This window comes from Rana temporaria, chromosome 5 (assembly GCF_905171775.1).
Source record: "Rana temporaria chromosome 5, aRanTem1.1, whole genome shotgun sequence".
NCBI lineage: Eukaryota > Metazoa > Chordata > Amphibia > Anura > Ranidae > Rana > Rana temporaria.
Window position 1 is genome coordinate 428,018,817 of NC_053493.1, and position 23,686 is coordinate 428,042,502.

Consider the following 23,686-nt stretch of genomic DNA (forward strand, 5'->3'; position numbering starts at 1 on the left):
AAGGGGTCTTTACAGTTCGGGACTGCGTCGCTTTAACTGACAATTGCGCGGTGGTGCGACGTGGCTCCCAAACAAAATTGGCGTCCTTTTTTCCCCACAAATAGAGCTTTCTTTTGGTGGTATTTGATCACCTCTGCGGTTTTTAGTTTTTGCTCTATAAACAAAAATAGAGCGACAATTGTGAAAAAAATGCAATATTTTTTACTTTTTGCTGTAATAAATATCCCCCAAAAACATATATAAAAATAATGTTTTTCCTCAGTTTAGGCCGATACGTATTCCTCTACCTATTTTTGGTAAATATTTCGCAATAATCGTTTATCGGTTGGTTTGCGCAAAATTGATAGCGTTTACAAAATAGGGGATAGTTTTTTTGCATTTTTATTTTTTTTACTACTAATGGCGGCGATCAGCGATTTTTTTCGTGACTGCGACATTATGGCGGACACTTCGGACAATTTTGACACATTTTTGGGACCATTGTCATTTTCACAGCAAAAAATGCATTTAAATTGCATTCTTTATTGTGAAAATGACAGTTGCAGTTTGGGAGTTAACCACAGGGGGCGCTGTAGGGGGTTAGGGTTCACCTAGTGTGTGTTTACAACTGTAGGGGGGTGTGGCTGTAGGACTGACATCATCGATCGAGTCTCCCCTATAAAAGGGATCACACGATCGATGCGCCGCCACAGTGAAGCACGGGGAAGCTGTGTTTACATACGGCTCTCCCCGTTCTTCAGCTCCGGGGAGCGATCGCGACGGAGCGGCTATAAACGAATAGCCGCGCCGTCGTCCCGGATTGCTCCCCGAGGGGATCCCACCGCCGCATGTACCGGGGGGGGGGTCCCGATCGGACCCCCCACCCACGTCTAGCAGAGGACGTACATGTACGTTGATGTGCCTGTCTGTGCCATTCTGCCGACGTAAATGTACATGAGGTTGGGAAGTGGTTAAACATCTCCATAGGTTACCAGTTTAGAGTTACAGAGGAGGTCTAGGGCTAGAATTGTTGCTGGCGCTCTAACGCACGCGGCGATACCTCACATGTGTGGTCTGAAAGGCGTTTACATATGTGGGCGGGACTTGCGTGTTCACTTCTGAGCGTGAGCTCCGGGGACAGGGGGCGTTTACATTTTTTTTTTATTATTTTATTTTTACACTTTTTTTTTTTCTCTTTTTTTTTAATCACTTTTATTCGTATTACAAGGAATAGTAACCATCCCTTGTAATAGGAATCAGTGTGACAGGTCCTCTTTATGGAGAGAGGCGGGGTCAATAAGACCTCCCCCTCCCCCCACATCTCTCCTCCAGGCTGGAAAGCATGAGATTGGGGGGGAAAAATCACAGATTTCATGCTTTCAGGTGCGATCGCTCCTCCGACGATCATAGAGATGGACCATCTGGCCACCAGCCATCTCTATGCCTCCCATCCGGCACCGGCAGATCATTACTCCGGAGCCCGGAGAAGCACCGGATGGCGGCAGGAGAGGGGGGAGGGGACGTACCCTCCCACCGCCTATAAGAAGGATCAAGCGGCGGAATGTATGGCAACGACCGCCATTTTATTCTCCAGGGTGTTAGAGTAAAATATATAATGTTTGGGGGTTCTACTTGGAGGGAAGGAGACGGCCGTGACATTGTAATGCCAATGGCCACCACAAGCTGGCGCCAGATGACAGAAGGAAGCTGCGCCCGCCGGTAATTCTGCAGCCCTGAGCTTCCCCAGGTCACAATTGCGATCGGGCGCCCGGGTTTTGCCGAGGCCTGATATACAGAGTCACTTCTATCACAGGGGATACATTTTTTTCATTTGTTCTCCAGAACTTTCTGGGTTTATTTCCATCTTTGTATTTATTTCTATTGGGTATTTATTCTCTGGATTGGATTGGTGGATTTTCATTATTATAGATCCTCACTTTGCAGGGTTTTCATATTCTGTGTGTGTAATACAGAGGAGATCTTCTTTATATTCCGTATATCTGTTGTGCCGGCACAGGAAGTGAGATCTCCACAGTGGGACAGGAAGTGAGATCTCCACAGTGGGACAGGAAGTGAAATCTCCACAGTGGGACAGGAAGTGAGATCTCCACAGTGGGACAGGAAGTGAGATCTCCACAATGGGACAGGAAGTGAGATCTCCACAATGGGACAGGAAGTGAAGGGAAATCTCCACAATGGGACAGGAAGTGAAGGGAAATCTCCACAATGGGACAGGAAGTGAGATCTCCACAATGGGACAGGAAGTGAAGGGAAATCTCCACAATGGGACAGGAAGGGAAATCTCCACAATGGGACAGGAAGTGAGATCTCCACAATGGGACAGGAAGTGAAATCTCTGCAATGGGACAGGAAGTGAAGGGAAATCTCCACAATGGGACAGGAAGTGAAGGGAAATCTCCACAATGGGACAGGAAGTGAAGGGAAATCTCCACAATGGGACAGGAAGTTAAATCTCCACAATGGGACAGGAAGTGAAATCTCCACAATGGGACAGGAAGTGAAGGGAAATCTCCACAATGGGACAGGAAGTGAAATCTCCACAATGGGACAGGAAGTGAAATCTCCACAATGGGACAGGAAGGGAAATCTCCACAATGGGACAGGAAGTGAAGGGAAATCTCCACAATGGGACAGGAAGTGAAATCTCCACAATGGGACAGGAAGTGAAATCTCCACAATGGGACAGGAAGTGAAATCTCCACAATGGGACAGGAAGTGAAATCTCCACAATGGGACAGGAAGTGAAATCTCCACAATGGGACAGGAAGTGAAATCTCCACAATGGGACAGGAAGTGAAATCTCCACAATGGGACAGGAAGTGAGATCTCCGCAATGGGACAGGAAGTGAGATCTCCGCAATGGGACAGGAAGTGAAATCTCTGCAATGGGACAGGAAGTGAGATCTCCGCAATGGGACAGGAAGTGAAATCTCTGCAATGGGACAGGAAGTGAAATCTCCACAATGGGACAGGAAGTGAAATCTCTGCAATGGGACAGGAAGTGAAATCTCTGCAATGGGACAGGAAGTGAAATCTCTGCAATGGGACAGGAAGTGAAATCTCCACAATGGGACAGGAAGTGAAATCTCCACAATGGGACAGGAAGTGAAATCTCCACAATGGGACAGGAAGTGAAATCTCCACAATGGGACAGGAAGTGAAATCTCCACAATGGGACAGGAAGTGAAATCTCCACAATGGGACAGGAAGTGAAATCTCCACAATGGGACAGGAAGTGAAGGGAAATCTCCACAATGGGACAGGAAGTGAGATCTCCACAATGGGACAGGAAGTGAAATCTCCACAATGGGACAGAAAGTGAAGGGAAATCTCCACAATGGAACAGGAAGAAAAATCTCCACAATGGGACAGGAAGGGAAATCTCCACAATGGGACAGGAAGTGAAATCTCCACAATGGGGACAGGAAGTGAAATCTCCACAATGGGGACAGGAAGTGAAATCTCCACAATGGGACAGGAAGGGAAATCTCCACAATGGGACAGGAAGGGAAATCTCCACAATGGGACAGGAAGTGAAATCTCCACAATGGGACAGGAAGTGAAATCTCCACAGTGGGACAGGAAGTGAGATCTCCACAATGGAACAGGAAGGGAAATCTCCACAATGGGACAGGAAGGGAAATCTCCACAATGGGACAGGAAGGGAAATCTCCACAGTGGGACAGGAAGGGAAATCTCCACAGTGGGACAGGAAGTGAAATCTCCACAATGGGACAGGAAGTGAAATCTCCACAATGGGACAGGAAGTGAAATCTCCACAATGGGACAGGAAGTGAAGTGAAATCTCCACAATGGGGCAGGAAGTGAGATCTCCACAATGGGACAGGAAGTGAAATCTCCACAATGGGACAGGAAGTGAAATCTCCACAATGGGACAGGAAGTGAAATCTCCACAATGGGACAGGAAGTGAAATCTCCACAATGGGACAGGAAGGGAAATCTCCACAATGGGACAGGAAGGGAAATCTCCACAATGGGACAGGAAGGGAAATCTCCACAATGGGACAGGAAGGGAAATCTCCACAATGGGACAGGAAGGGAAATCTCCACAATGGGACAGGAAGTGAAATCTCCACAATGGGACAGGAAGTGAAATCTCCACAATGGGACAGGAAGGGAAATCTCCACAATGGGACAGGAAGGGAAATCTCCACAATGGGACAGGAAGTGAAATCTCCACAATGGGACAGGAAGGGAAATCTCCACAATGGGACAGGAAGGGAAATCTCCACAATGGGACAGGAAGGGAAATCTCCACAATGGGACAGGAAGTGAAATCTCCACAATGGGACAGGAAGTGAAATCTCCACAATGGGACAGGAAGTGAAATCTCCACAATGGGACAGGAAGGGAAATCTCCACAATGGGACAGGAAGGGAAATCTCCACAATGGGACAGGAAGTGAAATCTCCACAATGGGACAGGAAGGGAAATCTCCACAGTGGGACAGGAAGTGAGATCTCCACAATGGAACAGGAAGTGAGATCTCCACAATGGGACAGGAAGTGAAGGGAAATCTCCACAATGGGACAGGAAGTGAGATCTCCACAGTGGGACAGGAAGTGAAGGGAAATCTCCACAGTGGGACAGGAAGTGAGATCTCCACAATGGGACAGGAAGGGAAATCTCCACAATGGGACAGGAAGTGAAATCTCCACAATGGGACAGGAAGTGAAATCTCCACAATGGGACAGGAAGTGAAATCTCCACAATGGGACAGGAAGTGAAATCTCCACAATGGGGACAGGAAGTGAAATCTCCACAATGGGACAGGAAGTGAGATCTCCACAATGGGACAGGAAGTGAGATCTCCACAATGGGACAGGAAGTGAGATCTCCACAATGGGACAGGAAGTGAAATCTCCACAATGGGACAGGAAGTGGAGGGAAATCTCCACAATGGGACAGGGATGAGGGGTTGGGACTCTCCATTAGTCCTTCCAAAATGATAAAGACAAGTTTTGCCCAGAGTTCCACTTTAAGACCCAGGAAGGAGTTCAGCAGCTGACCTCATTACCACACCCGCCCTCCCCCTCCACGAGATTGCCCCTCCCACCTCTGTACTGACATCATTCTGCACCTTGCTGTGCGGTTTTCTGCGTTTCGTCACGTGGCAAAGTAGCTTCTGGGACATTTTTTGCGTGTTGCAGGTTTCACGTTTTCCCGCGCTTGTCACTTTTTTGTGTATGGGGGTCCGTTATCCATTAATATCCCCAAAAGTGTTACTAGTTCACCTGGCGCCTCTTACCGTCTTCTTATGAAGGAGTGTGCAGGAGCGGAGCGATCGCAGGGAGCAGGAATCTCGCCATACAATCTCCTATATAGTGAAGAGGCCCGCCTGATTGGCTGCGGAGCGGCTGGAAAGATAGAAGTGCCCTCCTATTCTATGGTTTTTAATCGGAGATTGTACAATCATATTGTATGGTGAGACACTTCTCCATAGGCTGCTATGTGATCGCTCCGCTCCTGCACACTCTGCCAAATGTGCCACCAAAACAAGAAGACGGTGAGGAGTGCCAGGCCAACTTGCCGTTCCACCCAGAGTATATATATATATATACACACGTCATGACCTGAGGGCGGCATTCACACCGATCGTTTCGTTCCTAGGCGGAAAGTCGCAGAAAAACGCCTCCAATCTGGTGACGAAACGCTCAGATGGGAGGCGGGGCCAATGAAATGATTGGGATTTTACTTGTTGGTTGTTTTGGAACATTTGAGATGAGCGTCTTCATACCGGTCCTGCGGCTACCATAACCCCGCCCCCACCCTGTGTCCTTTTTTTTTTCTGCGACGTTTCGGCGTCGGATAAAAGTGATCCCAGCGGCTCATTTGTCATGCGGCCCCCCCTCCCCCGGTCATTTCCGAGCTCCCCAGAACGGATCGGATCCTTCCTGGGCGCGATTTTGGTGCGTCTCGGGATTCATTCCGGATGCCTTTTCTCTTTTCCTGATTTTTCGTTTTTTCACTGTACTGCCTTCTGGTGCGTTTTTGATGCGTTTTACTGCCTTCTGGTACAAGTCCCCAGTGCCGGAAAAATGCCGCACACCACCATGAAAAACGCATGGATAGTCGCTTTTATGCTTTTCAGTACTGGGACGCATCAAAAATGCACTGACCTCGGTACAGTGAAAAGAAATCTGGACTTTATTCGGAAACGCATCAAACGCATTGGGGCCGGCTCACGCCACATCCAGTGCAGTGCGGTTTTTTTTCCTCTGCATCGGAAACGCGTTGGGGGCGGCTCACGCCACATCCAGTGCAGTGCGGTTTTTTTCCTCTGCATCGGAAACGCGTTGGGGGCGGCTCACGCCACATCCAGTGCAGTGCGTTTATTTTCCTCTGCATCGAAAACGCATTGGGGGCGGCTCACGCCACATCCAGTGCAGTGCGTTTATTTTCCTCTGCATCGGAAACGCATTGGGGGCCGGCTCACGCCACATCCAGTGCAGTGCGGTTTTTTTCCTCTGCATCGGAAACGCGTTGGGGGCGGCTCACGCCACATCCAGTGCAGTGCGGTTTTTTTCCTCTGCATCGGAAACGCGTTGGGGGCGGCTCACGCCACATCCAGTGCAGTGCGTTTATTTTCCTCTGCATCGAAAACGCATTGGGGGCGGCTCACGCCACATCCAGTGCAGTGCGTTTATTTTTGGAAAGTCGGTTTTATGGTTTTTAATTCCATCGCTCTCTCCAGTTCCAGAAATGAAAGTACAATCTGATGCGTTTTTTCCTTCACTGGAACGCATGAAACGCGCATGCAGAGCAGTGGGTGGTATAGTAATGAGGTGGGTGTGGTCCAGACCGGTAAGCACGCCCCTTTTCTGTGATGAAGTAAGGCAGTGCATCATGGGATATGACCTACAGGAAGTGATGTTACCACTTACTGACCACCAACGTTACATTGACCCCTCCCCCAGGCACCGCGATGTACACGTATGTTGTGGTTCTCATGGGCACGCCCCCTGGGGCACGCAGAGGCGTGATCTACAATTGCTGCATCTGTGGCACAATCACATGACCCCCTAGTAACCACAATCTATTCATAACAGCATTGATTTCTACTGTGTGTGATCTGTGATTGGTCACCAGTGATCACATGGTACCTGGGGCCAATCGGCACCTTGTACCATGTGATAGCTGTGGGCCAATCGGTAGCCTGTACCATGTGATAGCTGTGATCCAATTGCAGCACCCTGTACCATGTGATAGCTCTGATCCAATCACAGCTCCCTGTACCATGTAATAGCTGTGGGCCAATCATGGCACCATGTAATAGCTGTGAGCCAATCATGGCACCCTGCAGCATGTGAGACAGTGACAGCACCCTGCACCATGTAATAGCTGTGAGCCAATCATGGCACCCTGCAGCATGTGAGACAGTGACAGCACCCTGCACCATGTAATAGCTGTGAGCCAATCATGGCACCCTGCAGCATGTGAGACAGTGACAGCACCATGTGATATCTGTGAGACAATCATGGCACCATGTAATAGCTGTGAGACAATCATGGCACCCTGCAGCATGTGAGACAGTGACGGCACCCTGCAGCATGTGAGACAGTGACAGCACCCTGCACCATGTAATAGCTGTGAGCCAATCATGGCACCCTGCAGCATGTGAGACAGTGACGGCACCATGTGATATCTGTGAGACAATCATGGCACCATGTAATAGCTGTGAGACAATCATGGCACCCTGCAGCATGTGAGACAGTGACGGCACCCTGCAGCATGTGAGACAGTGACAGCACCCTGCACCATGTGATAGCTGTGAGACAATCATGGCACCATGTAATAGCTGTGAGCTAATCATGGCACCCTGCAGCATGTGAGACAGTGACAGCACCCTGCACCATGTGATATCTGTGAGACAATCATGGCACCATGTAATAGCTGTGAGCCAATCATGGCACCCGGCAGCATGTGAGACAGTGACGGCACCCTGCAGCATGTGAGACAGTGACAGCACCATGTGATAGCTGTGAGACAATCATGGCACCATGTAATAGCTGTGAGCTAATCATGGCACCCTGCAGCATGTGAGACAGTGACAGCACCCTGCACCATGTGATAGCTGTGAGACAATCATGGCACCATGTGATAGCTGTGAGACAATCATGGCACCATGTAATAGCTGTGAGACAGTGACGGCACCCTGCAGCATGTGAGACAGTGACAGCACCCTGCAGCATGTGATGGCTGTGGGTCAATCATGGCACCATGTAATAGCTGTGAGCTAATCATGGCACCCTGCAGCATGTGAGACAGTGACAGCACCCTGCAGCATGTGAGACAGTGACAGCACCCTGCACCATGTGATATCTGTGAGACAATCATGGCACCATGTAATAGCTGTGAGCCAATCATGGCACCCGGCAGCATGTGAGACGGTGACGGCACCCTGCAGAATGTGAGACAGTGACAGCGCCCTGCACCATGTGATGGCTGTGAGACAATCATGGCACCATGTGATAGCTGTGAGACAATCATGGCACCATGTAATTGCTGTGAGCCAATCATGGCACCCTGCAGCATGTGAGACAGTGACGGCACCCTGCACCATGTGATAGCTGTGGGTCAATCACGGCATTACAATTAGTAAACAACGAGTCGTGAATAAGAAGCCTGTAATGACAGTTGAGACGATTTGTGTTGGTGACGATCACTCTCACAGTGTATATATCCCGATCACCCCAGAGTGGTGACCAAGTGCCGTTTCTTTAGGAAGTTGTGTTGTGTTGCAGGGAATTGTGGGGAATCTCTCCAGCGGGAAATCTGCATTGGTTCACCGATACCTGACCGGAACGTATGTCCAGGAAGAGTCTCCAGAAGGTCAGTGACTCCTCCCTCTGCATGGCGGGGGAGGAGGAAGAATAATGTGTTTTATGTCGATATCATCTGATGATAACCCCTCCTACTCCCAGCATGCCTCAGTGTTTTGTGTCCTTGGGGGACGGACATCTGTCTCCTTTTCCTTCATGTTCCCGACATCTCTGGATAGCAGCCAATCACCAGCCTGGCTATGGAGGGGTGTGCCTGCACCCCATGTGACGGGTCATGAAGTTCTCCTCCCCCCCCCCCCCCCGCAGTATTTAGGGACACGTCACTACAGGGGGCCATTCACAAACCGATGCATGACCCGTGCATGCGCAGTGGGCAGCCAGCAGTGTGTGGCAATTTCCCACGCAGAACACCTCACGCCCATCCCAGAGAGGAATGTTCTTGGTATGTAATCGCCATTGTACGTGAACCTGAAGTCGCCTTCCCTGCGCGTTTCGTTGCACCTGGGACTTCATCAGGAGTAGATTACATTGCGAGTGTGAATTTTTTATGAGGATTTTAATAAACGGTATTACACCTACTTCAGTGCGAGACGTGAGGTTCCCACCCTAGGAGGTTCTCCCTGGAAGGATCCCTTGCCTTTATGTAGATGGCTCTGGTCCAGCATTTGGCCTTTAGCAACATCAATGCCCAGTTCTCGCCAGTTCTTATCTGGAGACCTTCCTCCAGACTGACCTTCCACTCTGTGAGATCAGGACCTTCCTCCAGGCTGACCTTCCACTCGGTGGGATCGGGACCTTCCTCCAGACTGACCTTCCACTCGGCGGGATCGGGACCTTCCTCCAGACTGACCTTCCACTCCCTGAGATCAGGACCTTCCTCCAGACTGACCTTCAACTCGGTGGGATCGGGACCTTCCTCCAGGCTGACCTTCCACTCGGTGGGATCGGGACCTTCCTCCAGACTGACCTTCCACTCGGCGGGATCGGGACCTTCCTCCAGACTGACCTTCCACTCCCTGAGATCAGGACCTTCCTCCAGACTGACCTTCAACTCGGTGGGATCGGGACCTTCCTCCAGACTGACCTTCCACTCGGCGGGATCGGGACCTTCCTCCAGACTGACCTTCCGCTGTGGGATCAGGACCTTCCTCCAGACTGACCTTCCACTCGCTGGGATCGGGACCTTCCTCCAGACTGACCTTCCACTCGCTGGGATCGGGACCTTCCTCCAGACTGACCTTCCACTCGCTGGGATCGGGACCTTCCTCCAGACTGACCTTCCACTCAGTGGGATCAGGACCTTGCTCCAGACTGACCTTCCGCTGTGGGATCAGGACCTTCCTCCAGACTGACCTTCCACTCGCTGGGATCGGGACCTTCCTCCAGACTGACCTTCCACTTTGTGAGATCAGGACCTTCCTCCAGACTGACCTTCCACTCTGTGAGATCAGGACCTTCCTCCAGACTGACCTTCCACTCGGTGGGATCGGGACCTTCCTCCAGACTGACCTTCTACTCAGTGGGATCAGGACCTTCCTCCAGACTGACCTTCCACTCGGTGGGATCAGGACCTTCCTCCAGACTGACCTTCCACTCGGTGAGATCAGGACCTTGCTTCAGACTGACCTTCCACTCGGTGAGATCAGGACCTTCCTCCAGACTGACCTTCCACTCGGTGAGATCGGGACCTTCCTCCAGACTGACCTTCCACTCCCTGAGATGGGGACCTTCCTCCAGACTGACCTTCACTCGGTGGGATCTGGACCTTCCTCCAGACTGACCTTCACTCGGTGAGATCAGGACCTTCCTCCAGACTGACCTTCCACTCAGTGGGATCAGGACCTTCCTCCAGACTGACCTTCCACTCGGTGGGATCGGGACCTTCCTCCAGACTGACCTTCCACTTGGTGAGATCAGGACCTTCCTCCAGACTGACCTTCCACTCCCTGAGATCAGGACCTTCCTCCAGACTGACCTTCCACTCGGTGGGATCGGGACCTTCCTCCAGACTGACCTTCCACTCGGTGAGATCGGGACCTTCCTCCAGACTGACCTTCCACTCGGTGAGATCAGGACCTTCCTCCAGACTGACCTTCCACTCGGCGGGATCGGGACCTTCCTCCAGACTGACCTTCCGCTGTGGGATCAGGACCTTCCTCCAGACTGACCTTCCACTCGCTGGGATCGGGACCTTCCTCCAGACTGACCTTCCACTCGCTGGGATCGGGACCTTCCTCCAGACTGACCTTCCACTCGCTGGGATCGGGACCTTCCTCCAGACTGACCTTCCACTCAGTGGGATCAGGACCTTCCTCCAGACTGACCTTCCGCTGTGGGATCAGGACCTTCCTCCAGACTGACCTTCCACTCGCTGGGATCGGGACCTTCCTCCAGACTGACCTTCCACTCGCTGGGATCGGGACCTTCCTCCAGACTGACCTTCCACTCGCTGGGATCGGGACCTTCCTCCAGACTGACCTTCCACTCGGTGAGATCAGGACCTTCCTCCAGACTGACCTTCCACTCGGTGGGATCAGGACCTTCCTCCAGACTGACCTTCCACTCGGTGAGATCAGGACCTTCCTCCAGACTGACCTTCCACTCGGTGAGATCAGGACCTTCCTCCAGACTGACCTTCCACTCGGTGAGATCAGGACCTTCCTCCAGACTGACCTTCCACTCGGCGGGATCTGGACCTTCTCTCCAGACTGACCTTCCACTCCCTGAGATCAGGACCTTCCTCCAGACTGACCTTCCACTCGGTGAGATCAGGACCTTCCTCCAGACTGACCTTCCACTCGGTGAGATCAGGACCTTCCTCCAGACTGACCTTCCACTCGGTGAGATCAGGACCTTCCTCCAGACTGACCTTCCACTCGGTGAGATCAGGACCTTCCTCCAGACTGACCTTCCACTCGGTGAGATCAGGACCTTCCTCCAGACTGACCTTCCACTCGTGAGATCAGGACCTTCCTCCAGACTGACCTTCCACTCCGTGAGATCAGGACCTTCCTCCAGACTGACCTTCCACTCGGTGAGATCAGGACCTTCCTCCAGACTGACCTTCCACTCGGTGAGATCGGGACCTTCCTCCAGACTGACCTTCCACTCCCTGAGATCAGGACCTTCCTCCAGACTGACCTTCCACTCGGTGAGATCGGGACCTTCCTCCAGACTGACCTTCCACCCGGTGGGATCTGGACCTTCTTCCAGACTGACCTTCCACTCGGTGGGATCGGGACCTTCCTCCAGACTGACCTTCCACTCGGTGGGATTTGGACCTTCCTCCAGACTGACCTTCCACTCGGTGGGATCAGGACCTTCCTCCAGACTGACTTTCCACTCCCTGAGATCAGGACCTTCCTCCAGACTGACCTTCCACTCGGTGAGATCAGGACCTTCCTCCAGACTGACCTTCCACTCGGTGGGATCAGGACCTTCCTCCAGACTGACCTTCCACTCGGTGGGATCGTGACCTTCCTCCAGACTGACCTTCCACTCGGTGAGATCAGGACCTTCCTCCAGACTGACCTTCCACTCGGTGGGATCAGGACCTTCCTCCAGACTGACCTTCCACTCGGTGGGATCGGGACCTTCCTCCAGACTGACCTTCCACTCGGTGAGATCGGGACCTTCCTCCAGACTGACCTTCACTCGGTGGGATCTGGACCTTCCTCCAGACTGACCTTCCACTCGGTGGGATCGGGACCTTCCTCCAGACTGACCTTCCACTCGGTGGGATCTGGACCTTCCTCCAGACTGACCTTCACTCGGTGAGATCAGGACCTTCCTCCAGACTGACCTTCCACTCGGTGGGATCGGGACCTTCCTCCAGACTGACCTTCCACTCGGTGGGATCGGGACCTTCCTCCAGACTGACCTTCCACTCGGTGGGATCAGGACCTTCCTCCAGACTGACCTTCCACTCGGTGGGATCAGGACCTTCCTCCAGACTGACCTTCCACTCGGTGGGATCGGGACCTTCCTCCAGACTGACCTTCCACTCGGTGAGATCGGGACCTTCCTCCAGACTGACCTTCCACTCGGTGGGATCAGGACCTTCCTCCAGACTGACCTTCCACTCGGTGGGATCGGGACCTTCCTCCAGACTGACCTTCCACTTGGTGAGATCAGGACCTTCCTCCAGACTGACCTTCCACTCGGCGGGATCGGGACCTTCCTCCAGACTGACCTTCCACTGTACCCCGCCCTCTATATACTCCTCTGTACACCGTCCTCTATATACTCCTCTCTGTACACCGTCCTCTATATACTCCTCTCTGTACACCGTCCTCTATATACTCCTCTCTGTACACCCTCCTCTATATACTCCTCTCTGTACACCGTCCTCTATATACTCCTCTCCTTGTATGTTGTCCTATGTGTCCATGTACTATGTCTCCTCGTGTTGTATGTTGTCCCGCGTCTCCTCCTTGCGTTGTCCCGCGTCTCCTCCTTGCGTTGTCCCGCGTCTCCTTCTTGCGTTGTCTCGCGTCTCCTCCTTGCGTTGTCCCCGTCTCCTCCTCGCGCCGTCCCGCGTCTCCTCCTCGCGCCGTCCCGCGTCTCCTCCTCGCGCCGTCCCGCGTCTCCTCCTCGCGCCGTCCCGCGTCTCCTCCTCGCGCCGTCCCGCGTCTCCTCCTCGCGTCGTCCCGCGTCTCCTCCTCGCGTCGTCCCGCGTCTCCTCCTCGCGTCGTCCCGCGTCTCCTCCTCGCGTCGTCCCGCGTCTCCTCCTCGCGTCGTCCCGCGTCTCCTCCTTGCGTCGTCCTCCTTGCGTCGTATGTCGTCCCGCGTCTCCTCCTCGCGTCGTCCCGCGTCTCCTCCTCGCGTCGTATGTTGTCTCCTCCTCGCGTCGTATGTTGTCTCCTCCTCGCGTCGTATGTTGTCTCCTCCTCGCGTCGTATGTTGTCTCCTCCTCGCGTCGTATGTTGTCTCCTCCTCGCGTCGTATGTTGTCTCCTCCTCGCGTCGTATGTTGTCTCCTCCTCGCGTCGTATGTTGTCTCCTCCTCGCGTCGTATGTTGTCTCCTCCTCGCGTCGTATGTTGTCTCCTCCTCGCGTCGTATGTTGTCTCCTCCTCGCGTCGTCCCGCATCTCCTCCTCGTGTTGTATGTTGTCTCTTCCTCGCGTCGTATGTCGTCCCGCGTCTCCTCCTCGCGTCGTATGTTGTCTCCTCCTCGCGTCGTATGTTGTCTCCTCCTCGCGTCGTATGTTGTCTCCTCCTCGCGTCGTATGTTGTCTCCTCCTCGCGTCGTATGTTGTCTCCTCCTCGCGTCGTATGTTGTCTCCTCCTCGCGTCGTATGTTGTCTCCTCCTCGCGTCGTATGTTGTCTCTTCCTCGCGTCGTATGTTGTCACGTGTCTCCTCCTCGTGTTGTATGTTGTCTCCTCCTCGTGTTGTATGTTGTCTCCTCCTCGCGCCGTCCTGCGTCGTATCGTGTCTCCTCCTCGTGTTGTATGTTCCTCCCGTTGTACACGGTCAGTATATCTTGGTTGTCCCCCATAGGTGGTCGGTTTAAGAAGGAGATTGTGGTGGACGGACAGAGTTATCTTCTGCTGATCAGAGATGAGGGGGGGCCCCCGGAGATGCAGGTATGGCGGTTCTTGTATGTATTGTTGGTGTGTGTGGCCCCCGGACTCTTCTCACCGGATCTCTCCTTCTCTTCTCAGTTTGCTGCCTGGGTGGACGCCGTCGTGTTTGTCTTCAGCCTGGAAGATGAGATCAGTTTCCAGACCGTCTTCAATTATTACGCCCGTCTGTCCAGTTGTCGCAACACCGCCGATGTTCCTATGGTGCTTGTAGGGACACAAGGTACTATGGTCATTCAGGGCCCCAGTGGTGCTTGTAGGGACACAAGGTACTGTGGTCATTCAGGGCCCCAGTGGTGCTTGTAGGGACACAAGGTACTATGGTCATTCAGGGCCCCAGTGGTGTCTGTAGGGACACAAGGTACTATGGTCATTCAGGGCCCCAGTGGTATATGTAGGGACACAAGGTACTATGGTCATTCAGGGCCCCAGTGGTGATTGTAGGGACACAAGGTACTATGGTCATTCAGGGCCCCAGTGGTGCTTGTAGGGACACAAGGTACTATGGTCATTCAGGGCCCCAGTGGTGTCTGTAGGGACACAAGGTACTATGGTCATTCAGGGCCCCAGTGGTATATGTAGGGACACAAGGTACTATGGTCATTCAGGGCCCCAGTGGTGCTTGTAGGGACACAAGGTACTGTGGTCATTCAGGGCCCCAGTGGTGCTTGTAGGGACACAAGGTACTATGGTCATTCAGGGCCCCAGTGGTATCTGTAGGGACACAAGGTACTATGGTCATTCAGGGCCCCAGTGGTATCTGTAGGGACACAAGGTACTATAGTCATTCAGGGCCCCAGTGGTGCTTGTAGGGACACAAGGTACTATGGTCATTCAGGGCCCCAGTGGTGCTTGTAGGGACACAAGGTACTATGGTCATTCAGGGCCCCAGTGGTGCTTGTAGGGACACAAGGTACTATGGTCATTCAGGGCCCCAGTGGTGCTTGTAGGGACACAAGGTACTATGGTCATTCAGGGCCCCAGTGGTATCTGTAGGGACACAAGGTACTATGATCATTCAGGGCCCCAGTGGTATCTGTAGGGACACAAGGTACTATGGTCATTCAGGGCCCCAGTGGTGCTTGTAGGGACACAAGGTACTATGGTCATTCAGGGCCCCAGTGGTATCTGTAGGGACACAAGGTACTATGGTCATTCAGGGCCCCAGTGGTGCTTGTAGGGACACAAGGTACTATGGTCATTCAGGGCCCCAGTGGTATCTGTAGGGACACAAGGTACTATGGTCATTCAGGGCCCCAGTGGTATCTGTAGGGACACAAGGTACTATGGTCATTCAGGGCCCCAGTGGTATCTGTAGGGACACAGGGTACTATGGTCATTCAGGGCCCCAGTGGTATCTGTAGGGACACAAGGTACTATGGTCATTCAGGGCCCCAGTGGTATCTGTAGGGACACAGGGTACTATGGTCATTCAGGGCCCCAGTGGTATCTGTAGGGACACAAGGTACTATGGTCATTCAGGGCCCCAGTGGTATCTGTAGGGACACAAGGTACTATAGTCATTCAGGGCCCCAGTGGTGGTATCTGTAGGGACACAAGGTACTATGGTCATTCAGGGCCCCAGTGGTGCTTGTTGGGACACAAGGTACTATGGTCATTCAGGGCCCCAGTGGTGCTTGTAGGGACACAAGGTACTATGGTCATTCAGGGCCCCAGTGGTGCTTGTAGGGACACAAGGTACTATGGTCATTCAGGGCCCCAGTGGTGCTTGTTGGGACACAAGGTACTATGGTCATTCAGGGCCCCAGTGGTATCTGTAGGGACACAAGGTACTATGGTCATTCAGGGCCCCAGTGGTGGTATCTGTAGGGACACAAGGTACTATGGTCATTCAGGGCCCCAGTGGTATCTGTAGGGACACAAGGTACTATGGTCATTCAGGGCCCCAGTGGTATCTGTAGGGACACAAGGTACTATGGTCATTCAGGGCCCCAGTGGTGGTATCTGTAGGGACACAAGGTACTATGGTCATTCAGGGCCCCAGTGGTATCTGTAGGGACACAAGGTCCTTATTTACCAGGACTGTGGCACAATGATCTGCACCCGGAGATTTTCTTTTTCGTACATCACGGGACACCGAGCCATAGTAACTATGTGGGTTATGGGCCACCTTCAGGTGAATGGACACTGGCGCACCCAAGACAAAAAGTCCCCTCCCCTATATAACCCCTCCCATACCAGGAGTACCTCCGTTTTTTCGCCAGTGTCTAAGGTGTTGGGTAAAGAAATGTTTTGAAGAGCTGCACTGAAGGATCCTTCAGGATCAAGCAAACTATGCTACCGGATCCATCCAAAGTGCCATTGAGGCCAAAGGCGATGGTACCCGGGCCTTGGAGAAAGAACAACAAGGTTTTTCCTGTAATGTTCCTCTTAGGAGGGCTGGACCCCGGAATCCAGTGCTTTGGTTATGCACCAGATACCAACGTTTTTCTGGCAGGGTGCGATACCGGTCCAGGGGAGTGGAAATCCTATTAAAATGGTCCCGACCCTGAAGGTCTGTGACACGGCCCGTCATGATGGGTGAAGATTGGGTCTGGCTGTTTTTATCAGCAGAATCCTGCGGCGGGAGAGGCAAGTGAAGATTCCTCACTTATGGATTTCTTCTCTAGGTAATGTGTCATGCCTGATACTAGAGGGTGTGTAAGCAACATGCCTGTGCCATGCTCTTCGCTGTGACCCATTCCCTTCCTATTTAAGACTTTTAAGAATTTTGGAGTGGGGACACTAGTTCTGAGGGCCTGGAGGGGGGGCATTGGATTCCCTTAATTTGCACAGATTTCCTCTCACTTCCTGTTTGGCTATGGGGGCAGGAAGTGAAGGGAAATTTATGCAATGGGACAGGGATGGTAAAAAATAAACTGACGGGCCGCATTGGAGGGGACAACTAGGGGAACATTGGCTGCGCTGCTTTCAATCAACCAATGAATGAGCCAAGAAGCCAGCGCGTTCCCGGCACGGGACTTTCGAAGGGGTCAGGTAAGTAAACGGGGGGGCTGGGGGGCCACTAATCCTTGGATGTTTTTTCACCTTAATGCATTGAATGAAAAAAACATGAAAGTTTACAACCCCTTTAATCGCATTTTCTTCCTATAGTGGAAGGAAGTGCGGTAGGTCTCCCTCCCCCGTCCTGGGCCCTCAAGCTTCAGAGCAGCAGTGGCCAGAGAAGGATGAGTTGCCCTCAGGTCAGAGCAGCAGTGGCCAGAGAAGGATGAGTTACCCCTCAGTTCAGAGCAGCAGTGGCCAGAGAAGGATGAGTTACCCTCAATTCAGAGCAGCAGTGGCCAGAGAAGGATGAGTTGCCCTCAGTTCAGAGCAGCAGTGGCCAGAGAAGGATGAGTTACCCCTCAGTTCAGAGCAGCAGTGGCCAGAGAAGGATGAGTTACCCTCAGTTCAGAGCAGCAGTGGCCAGAGAAGGATGAGTTACCCCTCAGTTCAGAGCAGCAGTGGCCAGAGAAGGATGAGTTACCCTCAGTTCAGAGCAGCAGTGGCCAGAGAAGGATGAGTTGCCCTCAGGGAATCGGGAAGAGGGACAAGACTGATAATTCCTCTTCTGAGGAGTCAATGAACCCTTTTCAGCCTCGCAATCCCTTACCGCGATGGTGCATTCTGCGTTTACGTGGCCCTTAACCGAGTCGGCTGGAAGGCCCGTCTCTTCCTTGGGCTCTTTGAAGGCCCCGCAGGCTCTGCATACCTTTCCCGTCCATCCTTTGTTGGAACAGCTTGTCTATGAGGATTGGGATCATCCAGATAAACCTTTTCTTCCTCCTAAAATATTCTCTGTACTTTATCCCATGGAAGTGAAATTCACCAAGAAGTGGAGTGTGCCGGCAGGTGAAGTGGCCATCTTCTGTCTATGTTCAGGGATCCAACGCGTAAGAGGCTGGAGTCTTTACTGAAAGCCTCTCTCCCTATGGCGGGTGCTGTAGCCCAGCCGGCAGTGGCAGCGATCAAGTGAAGCAGGTTCTCAGGGTTGTTCCTGTCCAGCAACCCCGAAACTTAGCCGAGCTGCCAAGGACATTATGTTTCGCGGGTTGACGATATTAAAGATTCTATTCATCAGGCCTCGCACCTTACGCTCCTGTTGGTGCATATGCGCAGAATCCTGTGGTTGAAAAATTGGTCAGCCGAGGCGCCATACAAGCAACTTTTGGCCGGTTTCCCGTTTCACGGGGAATGATTGTTCTGGGATGATTTGGACAAATACATCCAACGGATTTCAAAAGGGGAAAAGTACTTTTTGTACTGGTTAGGAGGAGGAGTCCTTCTTTTTAGACGTGCTTCCTCTCCAGGGACATCGGCCTCTAGGCAGTCACAACGGCCTCCGCCATCAGGTTCAAGAGGGAAAGCTCAAGCCCAGGGACACAAGAAGTCCTGGGGACGGAAACCTACTAAACAGAGATCCAAGGCCTCCTTATGAAGGGTGCCCCCGCTCGATCGTGTTGGGGGGCTTCTGCAGTTCTCAGGAGCTTGGCGGGAAGAGATCCAGGACAGATGGGTCATCTCCACAGTGTCTCTAAGTTACAAACTAGACATTGCGAGAGTTTCCACCGCCTCGTTTTCTGAGATCAAGCGTTCCCAAAAATCCAGTAAAAAGAAGGTCTCTGTTTCTGGCACTAGACCGGTTGGTGTCTCAAGGAGTGATCGTAGAGATTCCCATGGGGGAGCACGGATTAGGGTTTTATTCAAATCTCTTCATGGTGCCAAAGTCCAATGGGAATGTCAGACCCGTCCTAGATCTCAAGGGTCTAAAGCGATTCCTAAATATCCGCTCTTTTCACATGGAATCAATCCGGTCGGTGGTCTCCACCCTACAGGGGGGAGAACTTCTAACATCAAAGATGCATATCTGCCTGTGCTCCTTTCCCCGCTCACCAGAAATTTCTGCAGCACCATTATCGGTGTGTAGCCTTGCCCTTCGCTCTAGCTACTGCCCCCCAGGTGTTTACAAAGGTTCTGGCCAGGCTAAGGGCTCCGGGTATAACACCTAGATGATCTGCTGCTGATGGATCAGTCAGTCGCCCCCCTGAACCAGAGCGTGGTCGGCACAGTCAAGTATCTGGAATTCTCAATCTAGAGAAATCATCCCTGCGACCAGTGAAAAGGCTGGAGTACTTGGGTCTGGTCATAGATACAGACCAGGGGAAAGTATTTTTGGCCCAGACAAAGATCAGCGCTTTAACCACTTAAGACCCAGACCATTATGCGGGTTAAGGACCTGGCCAGTTTTTGTGATTTGGCACTGCGTCATTTAACAATTGCGCGGTCGTGCGACGTGGCTCCAAAACAAAATTGGCGTCCTTTTTTTCCCACAAATCGAGCTTTCTTTTGATGGTATTTGATCATCTCTGCGGTTTTTATTTTTTGCGCTATAAACAAAAATAGAGCGACAATTTTGAAAAAAAATGCAATATTTTTTGCTGTAATAAATATCCCCCCAAAAATATATAAAAAAACTTTTTTTCCTCAGTTTAGTCCGATACGTATTCTTCTACATATTTTTGGTAAAAAAAAATCGCAATAAGCGTTTATCGATTGGTCTGTGCAAAATTTATAGCGTTTACAAAATAGGGAATAGTTTTATTGCTTTTTTATTAATAATTTTTTTTTTTACTACTACTAATGGCGGCCATCAGCGTTTTTTTTTTTTTTTGTGACTGCGACATTACGGCGGACACTTCGGACAATTTTGACACATTTTTGGGACAATTGTCATTTTCACAGCAAAAAATGCTATAAAAATGCATTGTTTACTGTGAAAATTACAATTGCAGTTTGGGAGTTACCCACAAGGGGGCGCTGAAGGGGTTATGTGTGACCTCATTTGTGTTTCTAACTGTAGGGGGTGCAGGGCTGGACGTGTGACGTCATTGATTGCCTTTCCCTATATCAGGGAACAGACGATCAATGACGGCGCCGCAGTGAAGAACAGGGAAGGTGTGTTTACACTCACCTCTCCCCATTCTTCAGCTCCAGGGACCGATCGCGGGACTCCGGCGGCGATCGGGTCCTGCGGCGCTTCGGACCAGGTCACGGGCGCCGCGCCCGCGACTGGGCACTTAAAGAGGACGTACAGGTTCGTGCTTGTGCCCAGCCGTGCCATTCTGCCGACGTATCTGTGCAGGAGGCGGTCCTTAAGTGGTTAAGAGAACTGATCCAGATGATCAAGACAAGAGAAATCCCTCCATTCCCCTTTGTATGAGGTTCATTGAAAGCCGTTCCCTATGCCCAATTTCATTAGAGACTGTTATCCTCTCCGCTTGGAACAAAAAAAATCCAAGCTCTGGACTTGCCAATGTGTCTGACCTCAAGGGTGCATCAGAGTCTCAGTTGGTGGTTGGTGACCAGGAGTCTGCAAAGGGGAAATCCTTCATACCAGCTGCCTGGAAGGTGGTATCAACAGATACCAGCCTTTCGGGTTGGGGGACAGTCCTGGGAAAGACGACTGTCCAGGGGAGGTGGTCCGAATCCGAGAAGACCTTGCCCATCAACATCCTGGAAATTCGGACGGTACACCTGGCTCTGAGGGCCTGGACGTTCAGTTTTTCAGGATTGTCCTGTCGGCATTCAATCCGACAATGCCACAGCTGTGGTCTGTATCAATCACCAAGGGGGCACAGGGGTCACGCAGCCCAGAGAGAGGTGAACCATATCCTGGCTTGGGCAGAGAGGCATGTACCTTGTATATCTGCAGTCTTCATTCCAGGAATAGAGAATTGGCAGGCGGACTTCTTGAGTCGCCAGCAGTTGTCCCCGGGGGAAAGGTCTCTTCACCCCGACATCTTCCAAAGATACGGACGTAGATCTGTTGGTGTCCAGGTTCAACAAAAAGGTGTCAAGGACAAGGGATCCACTCGCATGCGTTGGTAATCCCTTTTCACTGATTTATGCGTTTCCCCCAGTTCAGCCGCTACCACAGTTTCTTTGCAGGATCAAGGCGGAAGGAAAGCCGGTGGTTCTTGTAGCCCCGGCATGGCCCAGAATATCCTGGTACGCAGAGATGGTAAAGATGGCAGTAGGGGACCCATGGACCCTTCCATCTCGCCCAGACCTGCTCTCGCAGGGACCAGTGTTCCACCCTTCCTTACAAACTGAAAATTTTACCAGTTTGGCTATTAAAAGCCACGTTCTAAAGAATCGGGGGCTTTCTGGGTCGGTGGTGTCTACCCTGATTAATGCAAGGAAGCCGGCCTCCAGAATCATATATTATGGTGCGAATCCAAGGGTTGGCATCCTTGATAGAATGTCATAGGTAGGATTCTTGCCTTCTTACAATTGGTAGTAGAAATGAAGCTGGCCTTGAGTACTATCAGTGGTCAGGTCTCGGCCTTGTCGGTATTATTTCAATGACAGCTGGCGGTGCATTCTTTGGTCCGGGCCTTCGTTAAGTCAGCCTGTGTCCTTGGGACTTGAATTTGGTTCTGTCGGCATTGCAAAAGCAACTCTTTGAGCCTTTACGCCATATTCTTCTAGTCCTCTGCTAGAAGGGTGTTATATCCTCTGCTAGAAGGGTATCCCAATTGGCTGATCTTTCTTGTAAAGAGCCATATTTGATTATTCACAAGGACAAGGTGGTGTTGCGTCCTCAGCCAACCTTTCTACCTAAGGTAGTCTCAGGTTTTCATTTAAACCAAGATGTTCTCCCTTCTTTTTTTCCAGAACCTCATTTACATTACATTCCTTAGACTTTAACTGCTCTCAGTACATCCATCTGAATGTGACTGCTCAGATTCTGCCAGAAGGCCCCAGGAAGGGGCAGGCAGCATCGAAATATACTTCTTTCCAAGTGGATTCGGCAAGTTATTGTTCAGGCTTATGGTTTGAAAGGGAGGGTTCCACCTTTTCAAATTAGAGCGCACTCTACCAGAGCAGTTGATGCTTCATGGGAAGTGCATTACCAGGCCTCCATGGCTCAGATCTGCAAGGCCGCAAATTGGTCTTCAGTCCATTCATTCACTAGATTCTATCAGGTGGATGTAAGAAGGCATGATGATGTCGTCTTTGGGCGCAGTGTGTTGCAGTTAGCAGTATAGGTCCTCACGTCTGATGGCGGCCTGTTTATTTGGTGTCTCCCTCCCCTCAGATGGCATTGCTTTGGGACATCCCACATAGTTATTACTATGGCTCTGTGTCCCGTGATGTACAAAAGAAAATATAACCACTTACCTGTACAATCCTTTTCTTGGTGTACATCACGGGACACAGAGGTCCCCCCCTCCTCTTCTTGGGATACTTATTGCTTTGCTACAAAACTGAGGTACCCCCTGTATGGGAGAGGTTATATAGAGGGGGACTTCCTGTCTTGGGTGTGCCAGTGTCCAATCACCTGAAGGTGGCCCATATACCCACATAGTTATTACTATGGCTCTGTGTTCCGTGAGGGTTATAAGTGGTTATAAAAAAACTATTTTTCACTGTTGTCACACAGTAGATGGTGGAGGTCAGTGTTGGGCCGGAGGTCAGTGTTGGGCCGGAGGTCAGTGTTGGGCCGGAGGTCAGTGTTGGGCCGGAGGTCGGTGACCATCCTGGGTGTATGGGGGGGGGGGAAGGGTGACCATCCTGGGTGTATGGGGGGGGGGGGGAAGGGTGACCATCCTGGGTGTATGGGGGGGGAAGGGTGACCATCTTTGGTGTATGGGGGGAAAGGGTGACCATCTTTGGTGTATGGGGGGAAAGGGTGACCATCTTTGGTGTATGGGGGGGAAGGGTGACCATCTTTGGTGTATGGGGGGAAAGGGTGACCATCTTTGGTGTATGGGGGGAAAGGGTGACCATCTTTGGTGTATGGGGGGGAAGGGTGACCATCCTGGGTGTATGGGGGGGAAGGGTGACCATCCTGGGTGTATGGGGGGAAGGGTGACCGTCTTTGGTGCTGGTAGTTATGTGACGTTATATCTGTTGTTTTTCCAGATGCCATCAGTGCAACCAACCCGCGAGTGATTGATGACACCCGAGCCCGGAAACTGTCCAATGACCTGAAGCGCTGCACTTACTATGAGACCTGTGCTACGTATGGCCTGAATGTGGAGCGCGTCTTCCAGGATGGTAGGTTCAGCCGTGGTTCTGGTGCGCCTCTCACCACACTAATCCCCCTCACCCCCCGTCTTTCCTCTCCTTCCCTTCATTACATTCGTTCTCCTTCATTGATGAGCTCAGAAGGCCACACACTGGCGGGTTATACTTCCTATGGGAAGATTGGACACCAGCTACAGTAAGGAAAAACGTATTTATTTAGCTGCTAATTTTGTGACAAACAATCGGTCTCTAATTTTATTGGTCG

General features: G+C 51.7%; 1 protein-coding gene across 7 annotated transcripts in view; it reads left to right on the plus strand.

The window, feature by feature from the left end:
- The window catches only part of LOC120941766 (arf-GAP with GTPase, ANK repeat and PH domain-containing protein 3-like), a 118,285-nt gene that overhangs the window by 12,541 nt on the left and 82,058 nt on the right, over nt 1-23,686 (plus strand). For 6 of the 7 annotated variants that reach the window (XM_040355432.1, XM_040355435.1, XM_040355434.1 and 3 more), the window contains exons 3-6: nt 8,766-8,853; nt 14,306-14,391; nt 14,470-14,611; nt 23,317-23,451. In XM_040355432.1, coding sequence (XP_040211366.1) covers nt 8,766-8,853; nt 14,306-14,391; nt 14,470-14,611; nt 23,317-23,451 — 451 coding nt within the window. Of the gene's footprint in view, nt 1-8,765; nt 8,854-14,305; nt 14,392-14,469; nt 14,612-16,071; nt 16,087-23,316; nt 23,452-23,686 lie in introns of those variants that run through there. The other variant, XM_040355439.1, reaches the window with a different exon arrangement.